Source organism: Lutra lutra, chromosome 3 (genome assembly GCF_902655055.1).
Source record: "Lutra lutra chromosome 3, mLutLut1.2, whole genome shotgun sequence".
NCBI classification, from domain to species: Eukaryota; Metazoa; Chordata; class Mammalia; order Carnivora; family Mustelidae; genus Lutra; species Lutra lutra.
The window spans coordinates 58,065,562-58,081,949 of NC_062280.1; the positions used below are offsets into that span (position 1 = coordinate 58,065,562).

Sequence of the window (16,388 nt, forward strand, 5' to 3'; positions counted from 1 at the left end):
ATTATACCTCAACTTTTTTTAAAAAGTTGAAATGCAAAAACTCAGACCCCATCCTATACCTGAATCAGAGCTGGTGTTTCAATAAACTCCCTGAGTGATTCGAGACACCTGAGGAACTTAAAACCAAAACCAAAACCAAAACAAAACAAAAGAAAAGAAAAAAAGCAACAATGACGCCTGGGTCTTAGCCTTAGAGATACTGAATTAATCAGATCAGGGATTGGCCTGGGTACTGGATTTTTTAGAAAGCTTCCTAGGTGATTTTAATGAGCACCAAAGTTTAAGAATATCCATTATAGAATAGTCCGTCCACATCCTTCTTGTTGCCAAATGGATGCTTCCAGGAAGGGTTGTGACAATCTGGAAAATAAGTTTGCTATGTTTTTAAACCTATGTACCCACGGGTGCCTGGGTAGCTCTGTCAATTAAGCCTTGGTTTTGACTCAGGTCACTATCTTGGAGTCATGGGTTTGAGCCCTGCGTTGGGCTCCATGCTTGGTGAGGAGTCTGCTTCAGACCCTTTCTCCCTCCCCCTTTGCCCCTCCCCTTGCTCGTGCTCTCAATCTCTCTATAAATAAATAAATAAAATAAAATAAAATAAAATAAAAAACCTTGTACACCCATAATTCATAAGGGGTCCTTAGTTGGTCAGGTACCTGTGATATCTATTTTCTAATCAAGAAAAAAAAGTGATGTTTTGGAATGCATGATGCCCATGGAATAACACCATGCTTACTTCTCTAGGCCTTTAAGACTGAGGTATCTAGCTGTAGCCTACCTTTTCCACTGCATCTTCTTCTATCCTAGCTTACATCAGGCCGACTAGCCTTTTTTCAGTTTCTCAAACACATTGAGCACTGAGTCCTTTGCTGCCTTGGGCCTTTGCACATGCCTTCTCCTCTTGAAAACTCCTTAACCTTTAGGTTGCTTATAATCACCTTATAAAAGGGGTCTTCCCTGAAAAGCCTATAGAAGAAAGTCTTACACTCTCCTCTTTTATTTTTTCCTTTGTCACACACTATTCTTTTCCATTTTTTAGTAATATTTACAAAGTTTTTAGTGTGGGTCTCAAATATGTCATGGAACATAATAATACTAAGAAAAATTATTTTTGTTTATTTGAAATTCAAATAGAATATCCTGTATTTTTATGTGCTAAATCTGGCAACCTTATAGAAAAAGTATGTGGACTTCTGAATAAGTGAATAAAATATGCCCAAAATGTTCAAGCTCAACAAAATGTTCTCCTTTGAGAATTTTCTGTCTACTTTTTGAAGATTCAATACCACAAGGGCAAGAAAATATTGAACTATATTGTAATTAGTAGTTACCTCTTGTAGCATATTTTTGGCTCTTTTAGGTCATTAGGCATAAAATTAAAATGCACAATACTCCTAAATTTTTCTATGCTCAGGGCCTGTAAGTTTAACTTGTCCTTGCACCCTGATGCTCTATGTAATCTGTAAAAGGCTACACCATGTGAAGAATGCTTGGTTGTAGTTAAACTCCTGTCTGATGATCCAAGCCAAGGTGAGCTTCCTTTAAGCATCACTGTAATTTGGGCCAACCTTGCAGGCATGGACAGAGTGGCCAAGTGTTGCTGTAGGTAGGCTTCAGGGTATAAATGGGTAACTGAGTTAAATAAGAATTCTGTGAGGCTCCGAGAAAGCATAGAGTGGAACCCTTAACAGAGCTTTGAGCACTTTGTGGTAGAGAGGGGTGCCTTTGAAGAAACAGTTTGTTTCACAGATGTTGGAGTCCTCATCAAAAGGGCACTTTTGGGGATTAGAAAAAGAATACTAGAAATAATTTGCTAGTCCTATTAAGGTTATTACATGAATATATAAAAAATAACTAAGTATCATTCAAATATGTGAAAAAGCGACCTGGTAGTTAATATAAAAATATAGTAATTGTGGATGTTCTGGGGCTGCTGGTGGGAAGGGAACAAGGTGTTTTTTTGTTTGTTTGTTTTTGCTTTTTAAGATTTTATTTATTTATTTATTTGAGAGAGGGAGCACAGAGAGAGAGGGACAGAAGGGGAGGGAGAGGGAGTGGGAGAAAGAATGTGAAGCAGACTTAGTGCTGAGTGCTGGAGCCCAATGCAGGGATCCATCCCACGACCACGAGATCATGACCTGAGTCAAAACTAAGAGTCAGAGGCTGGAGGCTTAACCGACTAAGCTGACTAAGCTACCCAGGTGCCTGGGAGCAAGTTTGCTTTTATTTTAAAGCAGACACCCTGTAAGTATAGCAACCACAAATTTGGAATACTGTAGAATGCCCTTGATTTCATCTAATGTGATTCTTGTCAGTAAAAGTGATTGTTTGACATACAACTAAATACAATTTAATTTTCATGCTTTTATAAGACTATAAATGTATAAATTCATTCAAAAAATCTGAATATACTTAATATGTATAGTATGATGCCAATTATGTTAAACTATGTAAATACATGCAAAAAAAGAGAAGAGTTATTTTAAAATGTCAAGAATGGTTAGCTGTGTCTAAGTGATGAGTTTATGAGTGATCTTTATTTTCTTTGTGCTTTTCTGTATCCACCTTCCCCCTGTTCTTTTTTTGGCAACTAACATGGATTGATTTTGTCGTTGGAAGAAAAGTAACTTAAAGTGTGTGGTGTTTTTTGTTTCCTGGTTTGACCACACTCCCACAGAGTTGGTAGATTAATTGATACAGACACTTTGGAAGCAGTTTGGACACACTTAGGAGACTTGCAGATGCCATTTCCTGTGAGCCAAGGACTTGAGTTCTAGACATGGATCGTCAATGAAGAACACATGTGTGAGGATGTGCATGGCCACAACCTTTGTAATGCTGCACAACTGGTCGTCAATGGAGAACACATGTGTGAGGATGTGCATGGCCACAACCTTTGTAATGCTGCACAACTGGAAACAATCTGATGTTGTCAGTTGCAGAATGAGCATACCGCAGTGCACACACTCAATACACTGTGCATGGCATTGGAACAGAGTACACCAGAGGTACACGTATCTCTGTGGATAAGCCTCAAAAACATAACATCAAGCACCACAATGTGAATGTACTTAATGTCACAGCACTGCATATGTTAACATGGTTAAAATGGTAAATTTTATGCTATGTGTATTTTACTATTATAACCACCCCCAAAAACATAACATTGAGCTGAAAAGCAAATTGCAGAAATAATAGGTACAGCATGAAATTAAACTTGTAAGCCAAAATTATGTAATTATTTATGGATCTATAGATTTTTTTTATGGTACATAAAATAAACACGGGCATGATAAACACTAAGTTCAGGGAACTGATTAATTCTATGGAAGAAAAGAGGAGGATAGGGCTAGCGTTGTACAGGTACCCAGGAGGCAACCATATCTGGAATGTCTTATTTCCTTAAAAAATCTGAAGCAAATATAGTGGCAAAATGTTAAGATTTGAGACAGTTGGGTAGTAGGCATGTGGATGTCGTTATATGAATCTATCTTTCTGTGTGTTTGAACTGTAGAATCATAACAAAGCCTGTAGTCGTTGTTGAACCGTGTGCCCCCTTTTCCTCTTTTGGCTGGAACTGCAGATAGTGAGTACTACAGAGAGTAGCTGTTGAGGATATGTTGGCCAATGGCATGATGTGTCCTAGCTGTGTCACCTGTTCTTACCACTCAACTTAAATAGCCCGTTAAGTCAGAATCCCAATGTCTCCTTTTTTTTCAAGTCCACAAATTGTAAAATTGCTGTATTCATCTAAATTAACAGAAACAGTCAAGGACCGAGTTGAAGTATGCACTGGTTTTTAAGGACTCGGCCATTTTTAAGAATTCTATGTACTCCTCTCTCCATCTGTGACACTGCTCTGCTCTACCCTTAGGATTTTACTGCTTTTACTGCTCATTGACTTTCACAGTTGGTTACTTTGTTGACAAGGCTGCTTCTCTGGTTGTCTAGTAGTTAGGGATTGGCAGGCTCTTTCAGGACAGCAGCCAAGGTTCCAGTGCAACTTAACTCAGTGATTGAAGACTATAGACTCAACGTGCCTTGGTTCAAATCCTGGCTTTCACAGGCGACTTGTTTTGAGTTCTTTTATTACTTATTTCATTTTAATTTATTTTATTTGGTTTAATTTTTATTTTTTATTTTAACTGGGTTTATTTTGCGTCCATAACATGCAGGTTAAATGATAAAATGAGTTAAAATGCTTAACCCTAAGCTTACCACCCTAAGCTAAGCCCTCAGCAGACCATCCCATCCCTATTATTCTCATAGTCATAGCTGCATGACATCTTTGGCTCTCAGTTTCCATTGTTATAAGGTGAAGGGCTTAGTCCAATGCTATCATACTGTTAGCATCAAAGCTAGTTTTACAATAGGCAATTAATTTGCTGCCCCTCCTAACAAAGACGGTGAGTAGAAAAAAGTAAAAACATTGACAGATATGAAAACTCTGACCCCACAGCAAAACTCTGCCTTGGGATGTCTGTCCAGAACACAACCTCTAAAATGCCCTCATCCTGTTATTTAGGCAAATTATTGGTCTACAAGTCTGTTAATGCTCTGTGAGACTTCTTAAGGCAGTCACTCTGTCTTACCCTCCTCTGTAGTTAGAAAGCGTGGCCTGGTCCAAGGGAGGTTCTCATGAAATATTCGATGAATAAATAAATGGCTGCTATCAATAACATATTGGTTCTAAAGATATGCTAGACATTCTGGGTGGTGTGTACATTTTTGAAACAATTAGGCTTTGTGTTGAAGTTCTATTCTAGGGGACACCTGTCTGGCTCAGTGGGAAGAACATGCGACTCTTGATCTTAAGGTCAGGAGTTTGAGCCCCACATTGTGTATAGAGATTACTTAAATCAATAAAACTTAAAAAAATTCCATTTTGTATTTGTCTAAGGTTCGGCCTAATAGGACATCTCGTTAAAACCTTACTTTAAATCTGTATCTTTAAATTTTTTTTTACCCTGTGTGTTTATTTTCTGATTTATGAGCCTTTGAGTTCTTTAGAAGTACTATGTGTAAACTCAGGATAACTAGTGGTGACTTTTCACGGTTGTGATTTATTAATTAGTGTGGAAAATGCTTCTAACAACTTTGCCCTGATAATATGAGGACATGAGTTTTATTTCCAAATCCTCCCTCTCTACAAGCTGTTTTCATTAATGAGGAAAGCGTAGGCTAGCTCTCCTCAGTCTTTATTCCCAGATACCATCAATTAAAGAGAAGTCAAAATCCTTTTCCATTACACTTGACTTAAGAGTAATTTGTTAACTCTGTGGGGATTTCTCATAATCCAGAATTTCTCTTTTTATTCTTAGATGATTTTATATCAACTAAGAGCATAAATTTGGAATACTTTGTTACAGGATGGGGGATAGAATGAACGTTTTTGTCCATGCCCTGAAATTAGCTATATTTTGGTTCCCTGAACTTGGTGTGTAGATCATTGGAATTCATGGTGATTTACCTCCACCAGGTTTAGAGTCTCTGACTACTAAAGCTGGAGGTCATCTGGTCCAGTCCTTTTATTTTGTCAAAATTGAAGCCAGAGAAAAGGGGGTTTTCATCAGAGCAAAACTGTTTTGATCTTTTCTGGTAGTGAACATTATAAAACAAAACAATAATAGAACAGGCTAACAGACAGCAAAAGGGTCCAATTTTTGTTTTAAAGGGTCCGATTTTTGTTTTATCTCCCTCTCTAATTCTCTTTCTCCTTTCAACTCTCTTGCTTCAGTGAAAAGCTCAAAAGATGAGCAAAAAAGGAAAGAAGAGGTGAAAAAAAAAGTTAGTTTTTGATTCCTAAAAAAACTGAAACTTGTATGTGATAGATGATATTCACAAACCACACAAAAACATCAGGCTCATAGCATGTTGTGGCTACTCTTTATGCTTGTTCTTAGATAACAGTGATCGTCAAATGGGGTTACTTGTTCAGGGTTTTTCCTTTTACGAACCGAGCAAGAAGGCTCTTAAGCTTATCCAACAGGTTAGTCCCAAGGGTGATGGCAGAGAGTTTCTGTCCCCTGGTGCCATCTGAGTCCAAGGTGGAAGGGGTTGGGGAGGGGATGGCCAGGACTGCAGAAGATTGTAGCAATGGTCAGGCACCCTTCTCCCTGCTCTTGTACATGGGGTCCCTCAACTTTGACAGGTATTTGTCACATAAATCTCCAAGTTACTATTTAGGAACTTTGACCCAATTTGACAAAAGATGAAAATCTACTGACACCAAGAAATAGCCTAAACAGAAAGATGAGCAAAACCCACCATTCTCCTCAAACAGGCAATCGTTGAAGGTGTTTCACCTCCAGAGGAAAGGACCCTTTGGAGGTATTAAAACCAGCATGGGTCCCCTGTCCCTGTGATTTAGATACATCACTCTGTCCTAATAACCATAGGGACATCAATTAGCAGTCATAGATGTTAGCGTCAAAACTGGAGGTGTTCCTTACCAATGTCTTGTTTACTTTCTAAAGTTTCAACATTATGTTGTAAATACTAGGTTATATAATAATTATCATTATTAACTTCACAAAACTCATCTTTTCCAGCCAGATGTAGACATTTTGAAAGATTAGAATTTTTCCAAGTCTTGCAACAAATCCCAGGTGATTAATAATATGATTTGACAACGTAGTTAAGAAAGCTAATTTAATTGCTTTTTATCTCAATATCTCACTAGGAAGAAAAGACTAGTCAAATTAGACAATTGGGCTTTAGCAGCCTGATACTATCTTAATGTAAATTAACAGTACACATTTGAAAGCAGCAGAGAAGATAAATTTTTTTTTTTAAGCTTGGGTAATTGAATCCTGATTCAAAATGGTGTTTAGCACTAGAATGTAATATACTACCTACTGCTCGGTCTATTATCTATCATTATCTTTTGGACCCTGTAATTGGACAAACAGGCATCTATTCATAATAATAAGTTTGTTCAAAATCATCTGTTTGCTGGAGTCTGGGGTGCACGTTGCAGTCATAGTGAACTGACAGCAAAACTGCTTACTTTATGCTTTCCATTGTTCGTTCTTCTTTGTTACCACAAAGAACAGCAACACTACATATCTGGACAGTCCAGAGCATCTTTAGCAAAGTTACCCCCCTCTCAAAGAACAAAAACAAAAAAAATCAACCCAAAACCAAAACCAGTGATTTTTCCTGCATTCTATGAATGGGCGACATAAATCGTATTTACTGCAAGAGGGGCCACCATTGAATCAGAGCCATCCCCTGCCTGGACTGTATGCACATAACTGTGCTCAACACAGAGCCGGGCCAAGCAAATTGCCTTCTGGAATTTCCATAGACCCAACAACTTAGCTGCTTTATTATACTACTGCTGATTTTATTTTTCACTGATTCTTTAGTAGATATGTTCCTTCTATCGCCAGCTATCCAAACATCAGGTTGCATGGGGCTCCTGCTCATATAGGGCTCCTTCTAAGAGATTTAAATGGAAATGCAACACAAGCCATTATTGGTTTATTTTCAGTTTTCATTATCAATAAAACAAGAGATCAGCATTTTCATGCTGTGTGAAGCCTTCAGGGAAGTGCAATGTCGCTGTTATTATTTTTAGACCAGGCGGCCACATCCACCCCCACTAATGCAGATGAAATGATGAGTCTATCAAAATAGAGATAAAATGATGAAAGAAAGCATCAGAGTCATAGAGTGGGCTGCTGCCCTGGTCTGCTGCGTGGCTCCCTGACAATGTCCTTTTGAATTTAGTGGAGCCTGGATGGTAAAGACCACAGATCATGACAGAACATAAATTCGCCTCGTAATGAGATTAGTAGGCAGGCAAAATAAATGTCCTGCTGTTACATTAGAGGCAGGCTCTAATCTGGTGTTTTCCTTGGAAATGATCATTTCCTTTGCAACAGGGGAATCATCAGTGTAACAAACTTAAATCCGACAGATTCTGTTTTGCCACGTGGTTATTTTTCATCTTCTTCTGTCTTTTTAATAGCAGTTTTGAGGAGGTGTGTAAATGAGTTGTGAGTCTTAAAGACTATTACCGAAGTGAGTTATGGACGACTATGTTCATGATCATCAATCGTATTTCCCAGACTCCCCTTTTAAGAAAAGTTCTGCGCAACCCTCTTGTCCTTTCTAAACAGGAACCGGCTGAGGAGGAGGTGCTGTGACCCCTGGGGTCCTTTCACTATAGCCTTAAGGATCAAAGGCAGAATAGGCTCCCTATTGTATTTGGGGTATTTTTTTTTTAACAATCTTCACTGCAGCTCTACTACTTAAAACCACTGGAAACAAGTATCACATACTAAAGAGCTTTAAAAAAAAATGCCCAGATCAGGTGAACCCACATGGTCCCTGAGTAGAACAAAGGCCTTGAGTATGCAGCTTGATTGCCAAGGACTTTTTTGGTTTTCAGCAGAAGGCAATCTCACCTGGAGTACAATACCCTCCTCTCATTAAAAATGCAAGATAGGATCTCCTCCTGGATCCTTTCTACAAAACCCATTGCAAGCTCATGGGCTATACTGTCCTCAGCAGTGAGTGGCATTTAATCAAATCCTTCTGTGAAATAATCTCAGAGTTTCCTGAGCCCTGTGAAGTCACCAAGAGAGTTAAGAGGTCCTTTCAAAGGAAGGGGAGATCAGACTCTGAACTTAGGAGTATTTGAAGCTTCTGCATAGAAGGAAGATGTAGACAATTTAATGTACACTTATTTTCTCTACATTTTCTTGGGGCCAGGCTGGAGATTCCTTACTTCTCTGTGAAACCATCCTTTAGCAATAAATCATTTGCTACTACTTTGATTCATGGTATTCTGACATACTGTTTTCATGGGCTGGCATGAAACCACAGAAACCTTTTGTGTTTGCATATGCATTTTACAGTTTAGGCAGTGGTTTATGAACATTAGCTCATCTAAGGAAACAGTTCCCTTTCTGCATCCGGTGTTTCCAAACTCGAACTGCAAATCCAGCTACTAGGAAGGAGAAAATATATTTTGGCCCAATTTAACAAGTTTTTCTTTCAACTTCTTTCTTCTCAATGGTTGAAATTGTGTCTCTACATATATGCATCTGATCTATAGCTGTCTGAAAGTTTGAAGTCAATTCTGCTCCCATTCTCTGCTAACCCTCTCCTGGTCAGATGGAACAGTTCAAGGGAAGACAGACTGATTTTTGTTAGGTGGGTGCTCTCCATTCATTGGTGCTTTACAACTTAGCATGTCATTCTCGAATTCTTTCTTTCTTGGCCTACCATATCTGTCCCCCACTCTCCATCGTACCCCTGGGTTTGTAATTTAAATTGCCAACAGTAACTGAATTCACTTTACCAAGTGTCCAGTATATTTGTCAGTGTTCACGATTTTCTAATGGCGTTCCATGCATTAAACACTCAGAGTTCATGTTAAAGTTTCACGTCGAGTAATCTCCCCAGAGGAATTCCCCAAATTGTGTTTGCTTACCTCATATAAATGAACTTGTTCTTGGGTTACAGCAAAGATTAATAGCACATTATTTTGCACCAGTTTCTCAATGAGTTGTCCAATTGTTGGATATTCCTAAAATTGACATAAAGATTTTAAGTATCATCTTAACTCAAGTATGTAAAATAAAGAAAGGAATGCTTCTTTCAAAGATATCATACTGAGTTTGGCATTTTGGTTTGGTTCCAAGTAAAAAAAATAATAATAATTTTAAAAATACACAATTAACATAGTCACTTAATTGGTTTAATAATTGTTGCCTGAATCTTGTAAATCCAATTAATTCCTAAGAGTCAGTGCCTGGCATTGTGGTGTGTTATAGTCTGTTGCTTCTAAGGAGGACACTTGGAATTTATTTAAAGACTTATAGTGTGTCATATTTTCAAGGGTAGAGACACAATTCTTCTGAGTGCCGCTTGGCAGCTGGCTCAAGGTGTAGAGAATGTTACAGTCCGGGGAGGAGTGGATAGATGATGATAGATGTGACCGAGGGGACTCAGGTAGCTCAGAAACTCCTACTGGAATTGGATGAGGCGGGCTGAGAGCTGAGGAAAGGACAGCTTGCTGAAGGATGATACACTACAATTCCTGTGTCCATTTGATTTGAGACATTCTGCACCAGTTTTGGGTTTGGTCTTACTGATGTTTTGATGTCACTAATCAGTTTTATGGGATCCTGCCATATTTTTCCAGGACAACTGAAAACACAGTGTATTTTTTTTTTCACTGACACATTCATTCCCAAGTGATACAAGTTCTTTCAAAAATAAAGTAGGCATAGATTAATCAACTTTGAACATGGCCTCTACTTGCCAAAGTTAAAAACCGTGCAACACCTTTGGCTGTTGTATGACTCCATATGTGGATAATGTACAAAGAGAAAGCTCAAATGAAAAAGAAGCCTAAAAACAATGAAACTAAGAATATGTTGATCATGAAGTCAGCCAAAGTAGAGGAAGTAATCCTTCCTGGACACTAACACTCTGCACTCTGGGAGTAATTCTGTCTAATATCTTTGTTAGACCCAAGATTCAAATTGAGGGAAAAGTGCAATTTTGCCTAAAATACTCAGATAAATGACCCAACTGCGTATCTGGCTGTATAATACATGCTTGCCATCTTATTTGGATTTTTATTGGTAAACAATGGTAGAATCCAGATAATACAAATCTTCCAGAGTCTGACATGTTCAGATGTTTTTTCAACTACCCAAACACCAAGAATTCTTTACCTTTAAGCCTGACTTCCCCCTACGCTGTCCCCTCCTATCTCCAGGTTCTTGCACTTTTAGCTGCTGTGGGGATGTAGCAAGGATCATACCATGAAGCCCTTCATAAGTGGACAAGTGTCATTTTCTATTTGACCGAGATCAATTGGCTTAATTCACATAGTTATATTATGTGTGTGCTCCTCAAGACCAGGGACCATGTCCTATAGTTTAGTGGCCCCTGGAACCGAGTCCAGTGCTATAGGCAAGCATGAAGATAACCCAAGACTTCTGTGCATTTGTAGCAACTTATTGAGAAACAATGAATTGAACATTTATTAGATGAGAGATCATACTAAGCAACAAGTCATCTTTGCTTCTATGATCCTGCTTTTTCCAAGATGTCTATTAATGGGGCATTTGAATAATTGCAAGAAAAAGTAATAAAAAAGTAATAAAATAAGTAAATAAATAATAAAATAATAAAATAAATAACAAAAGAGATCCATGTCATTCATATATTCATATATATATAAATTCATATATATATATTATATATATATATATTATATATATATATCTCACTGAATTCTTTTTTTAGAGAATAGTTTTTCCAATCTGATATTAGTATTCTGGGTTCTCTTCTCTGTCTCTGTCTCTCTCTCAAATACATTTCTATAGCACTGTCATTTTAAGAATTGAATTCTCTGTGTCATATTTTCCCAAGTGTTAAATGGGGATAATATGACCTTCCCAGGTTGCTGCTTCATAATTTAATTTTATTTCATACATAGTCAAAACCCACTGTGTTCCAGGTACTGTGCTGGCAGGAAATAGAGATTATACACCAGTCCTCGTCCCGAGGAATGCATAGTAGAGAAAGACAGACAAACATAAGCAAATACATTTCCATATAATGATGGGTAAGAAGACATCTATGTACTAGAGCAAGGGGAGGGTTGATCACTTTGGGGCTCAGCAAAGGTTGAAGAGGGCTCTCTGGGAGTGGTCATCATTGAGTTGGGTTTTAAAGGATAATTAAGAGTCTCTCAGCGGCCTCAGAGGGAAGGCCATTCCAGACAGAGGGAACAACACATGCACGTTGTGTGGAAGCCTCACAGTCCCTACAAGGACTATTAGATACCCAGGGTTCTGGGGAGCATCAAATGTGATCATGTATGTCAAAGAGCTCTGAAAGTTTTGCACAAGTCAAGAGCTTTTTTTTTTTCTCTTTTAATATTACCAGCATTTTTAAAATATTTTAAATTTTAAATGACAAAAATAAACCAAATGTGAATGAACACCAGCCAAGCAGTACTTGACGGCTGTTCCCCATGAAGCACCATGGTGCCTAAAAGTATGATATTATTAGGGGGCACAACTCTGGGACCCATCATTCACAGAAACTCCTAGGTGATTGTTGTTTTGGCCTCAGCCCCCCTTTCTGGAGCTGTCTTTGAGAACAGAATGAGCTGACTGCACTGCTTTTTACTGACCTTGGGCTCTTTGAAAAATGAAGGAGGTTCTGGGGTCATTCAAGCCATAGTAGACCCAAACTTCTCACATACCACTCCTCACGTGTGTTCTCGTAGGAAGCTCATAGGGGAATTTGTTCATCTCAAAGCAGAAAATGTGCACTGTTTTCACCAAATGTGGGTTATTCTGATGTGTGTTGTTTCATTTGCCTACATGCAACCCTGGAAACCATGTAGAGTGCAGGTTACACACCAAGACAGTTGACATGGAATATTCATTCTTGTTGTCCAAGTGACAGAGCCCATCATTAGGAATGACGATGCCTGCCAGTTTGCTGTCCATTCCAAAATGAGAATCGGCATCACTCACAAAGACCAGGAGATGGAGGGAGTCATTCCGCCAGCCAATCTTTTCCTACAGTGAGAAAGAAACATTTGGGTCATATGGGATAGAGGCAGGCATTTCTTGAGAGCAGATCAATTACGATTGGATACATTCAGACGATGAAAACTATATTGCTAATCTATCTTGATCTTTTTTATCTATTGTAAGTTGGTAATTATTAATGTATTAAAAACACGAAATTCTATGATGGTTGCTTTTTCTTGGATAACACTTTCAGATGATTTATGCTTCAGAAAAAATAGTTCCACTATAATCACTATCCAGTTGATCTTGACTTGTACATAGTTAATTATTTTTACTGTCCAGATTTTAATGTACCTGAAAAATGAGGAGAGGGAATGAGGGAGGTCATAGATTATCCCAAATCCAAGCTGAAGCAAAACTGGTAAGCACGAAATACATAATGGACTTAAAGGATGCCTGTTTTATTAAAATGTCACCCAAAATTAGGCACATTTTTCTCTTTCTACTGATACCATCCAAAAATTATAAATGTAATACAAAGGTAAAATTGCCTATCAAAATATGACCTCCAGAATATGGCTTTCTAAGATGGTCTGTTGTCTGTTTCTTAGTAGAGCTCTCCCCTTTAATTGATATTAGTCCAAGAACTAGTGGGAGGAAAGCTCATCCTGGCAGGGCCATCCCACCTTATTTTTTTCCTTCCTTCCCTAATACCTTGCCAGCCACCCACCTTCCAGGACTTTCAGCCCTGTCTGTTTCCTTGTATTTTCCAGGAAGAGCTATCATCTGAAGAAGGGGAATCATTCCTTTGGATACCTGATTGTCAAGGAGGAGTGGTGCTCCTGCATTGTTGTAGGGACAACATAGCTTCTGATATCTATTTTGTTGGTTCAAAACAATAGATATCTAATCTTATTAATCATAATCTTAAATTTATGTAGAAGTTTATACCAATACAAGGCATTTTTACTTTTTTCATTAATTTCTGCCTCTGATTTTTATTTTTACCATGGTTAATTCAAAAACTAATCTAATCTTGATCTCTGAAAATTAATCATACATGACTACTGTTTTAAACAATTTTTCCCAACACTACTATAATTTTATTAGATCATTTGAATGTCAGACATAAAAAAGTATCTGTTTCAACATGACTGAATTACAAATTTTTGGAAATTTTGTGTTTTAAGAAATGTAAAAATATGGCAATTAAAGGAAAGATAGTTATCTAAACTTTTCAAAATAGACTTGCTGATAAGAGATGCAATTTGTGTTAGCCCTCAGCGTACCTTACACACAGCAGCTTGCATAATTGCATCAAATCCACCTTCTGGTGTGTCAATATTAGCAGAAATTTTCTGATTCTTCACAATTTCATTGAATCTTTCAGCATCATTCGTCAATGGCAAAATGTGCTTGAATCCAAATGTAGGTAAGCAGAAGTACGGAATACTACTGCAAAAGTAAGATGTAAAAATGTTCTTGATGAAATATGGATACAGCACACAAGTAATGGACCTAGTAGCCGAGCAACTTCATCTTTTTTTTTTTTTTAAGATTTTATTTATTTGACAGACAGAGATCACAAGTGGGCAGAGAGGCAGGCAGAGAGAGAGAGGAGGAAGCAAGCTCCTCGTGGAGCAGAGAGCCCGATGCGGGGCTCGATCCCAGGACTCTGGGATCATGACCTGAGCCGAAGGCAGAGGCTTAACCACTGAGCCACCCAGGTGCCCCGAGCAACTTCATCTTAAGTGAAGATGGATTTTGCTCAAGTGCCTGACTCTGGAACTTGGCTGTGAGTCCCCCAGTTAAGCTTGTTTCAGCATCTCCCACTTACCCCTTCCAAATTGACCGTATTAGCTACCACTTAGTGCTTACTGTGTGTTTATTTTGGCTCAAGCTCAGATAACAGATAATCAGGTCAGACTCTCCACTCCTGTGTGTGTGTGTGTGTGTGTGTGTGTGTGTGTGTGTGTAATCACTACCTTCTAGTGCTTCTCAACCAAAATCTACCATTAAGTTTCTGTGATGAAAACAATTCCTTTGTATTCTGATAGCTTAAGCTGTTATCAAGTATGAGTCACCTTGTAGCAAGATTGAGAAAGATACCCGTCTTCTTTCTACTCTGCTCCTTCCTGTACTCCCAACTCTGCCTGCCAGGGGCCCCTAAATCATAGCAGGTCTCTTGGTTCTGGAGCGCAGCTCAACAATGACTGAACAGACTGTTGTGGGCATGGCTAGGAATAAAACTACCACTTAAAACAGTTGACACATGGGAGAAACACCATGTTAGGATGAGATCTGCCCCAAAGATATTGCAGTTGAACAGAAAAAGCTGATCATGAATTCAGCCACATCTTATTCTGAAAGCCAGTTAGTAGTTGTGGATGAGACCTTGGACAAGTTACTTAACCCTCTGAGCTTTGGGTGTTCATTTATACAATGGAGATAGTAGTATAGAGCAGAGGTTCTCAAAGTACAGTCTCTGGACCAGCCACACAAACATCACATGGTAACTTGTTATAAATGCAAAATCTGGGAATACTCTTCCAGACTTACTGAGTGAGACATGTGAGGGATGGGTTCCGTGATGCATTAAAATCTTCCTGATGCATTCTAATGTTTGAGAAACATGTATATAGAGTACAGAGATGAAAAGACTGGCCCTCAGTGTGGTTCCACTATGCCAGCTGGGGAGAGCAGGTTGACTCTTACAAGAACAGCTTTCTACGTTCAGGAGCCTGTCTTGTGAGCACAGGAAAGCTGGAACATCTTTCACACTGAGGTTTCTGTTCACCAAGTTCATCTTCCTGAAGTATACAGTCTTCATTCTTCACAATACTCACTAATATTTATTTTAACCCCCAAATCAATACCTTCCGTATGTTCTGATTCACTCATGTACCCACACAGACTGGCAAAAAATTTGAGTCACCTGGTTCACTGAGGTAAAACAAGGCTCTGTGTTCTGCTTCAGCTCTCAAACTATAAATAAACAAGTGTCCTTTCATGGTATATTTGGTGCATTTTTTCTTTTTCTTTCTTTTCTTTCTTTTTTTTTTTTTTCATTTTTGGGCTTTTTGTTGGTGATTTTGCTGTTTAGAATGGCCCTCAAGTGTAGTGCTGCTGTCTAGTGTTCCCAAGTGCAAGAAGTCTGTTATGGGCCTTATAGAGAAAATATATCTGTTAAATAAGCTTTGTGCTGGCAATGACTTATACAGTGTTGTTGGCTGTGAGCACAATGCTAGTGAATCAACAATACGTGCTAAGTTGTCCTTAAAAAGAAAGACACAGAAAATAAAGATATATATTGATCAATTGGAAAAAAAAAATAGCCAGAGGCTTGCATGAGCCTAATCTTGTGTTTCCCCTCAGAGCAGCAGTTTTAGCATTGGCTAAGTCAGTGTTGGGAAAGTTTGTAGAGCAATACTCCCATGAGTGATGAGAATCAACTACACAAATCAGAAAATGACTATGGATTTGTTTACACTGAGAAATGGAGCTCTCCTGGGACCAAAATGCTGGTGTCTGCAAAGGTAGTTATTTTCTTCCCGTCGGTAGACTTTCATGGAAAGTAGGTCATAATCCAAATATCCTCAGGCTTCAGAACAAGGAGAGTTGGAAGAACTCAGCAGCCTAAGTTGTCCCAAGAAAACCATTTCCAGAATGGATGTTCTTGATCATATCTGGCTCTCCCTCACCTGCAGTCAGCTTTCTCAGCTAACAAAAATTTGGGACGCCCTACTAGCTGACAGGACTGGAAACTCTGCAAAAGCCTGGGCTAAGGCTCTTGGATGGTTATGGCCCATACTTGCCTCCGGGACTGCTCTTTCTTGGCATTCCCCTAACCTCCTATGAGTAGCCTACAGG

The 16,388-nt window shown here is 38.6% G+C and overlaps 1 protein-coding gene across 9 annotated transcripts in view; it reads right to left on the reverse strand.

Moving 5' to 3' along the window:
* ITGB6 (integrin subunit beta 6) overlaps positions 1–16,388 on the reverse strand; it is a 144,411-nt gene that overhangs the window by 61,436 nt on the left and 66,587 nt on the right. For all 9 annotated transcript variants that reach the window (XM_047721882.1, XM_047721885.1, XM_047721883.1 and 6 more), the window contains 3 exons: positions 13,808–13,973; positions 12,402–12,563; positions 9,446–9,541 (listed from right to left, as the gene is read on the reverse strand). In XM_047721882.1, the coding sequence (XP_047577838.1) occupies positions 9,446–9,541; positions 12,402–12,563; positions 13,808–13,973 (424 nt within the window). The remainder of the gene's footprint in view (positions 1–9,445; positions 9,542–12,401; positions 12,564–13,807; positions 13,974–16,388) is intronic.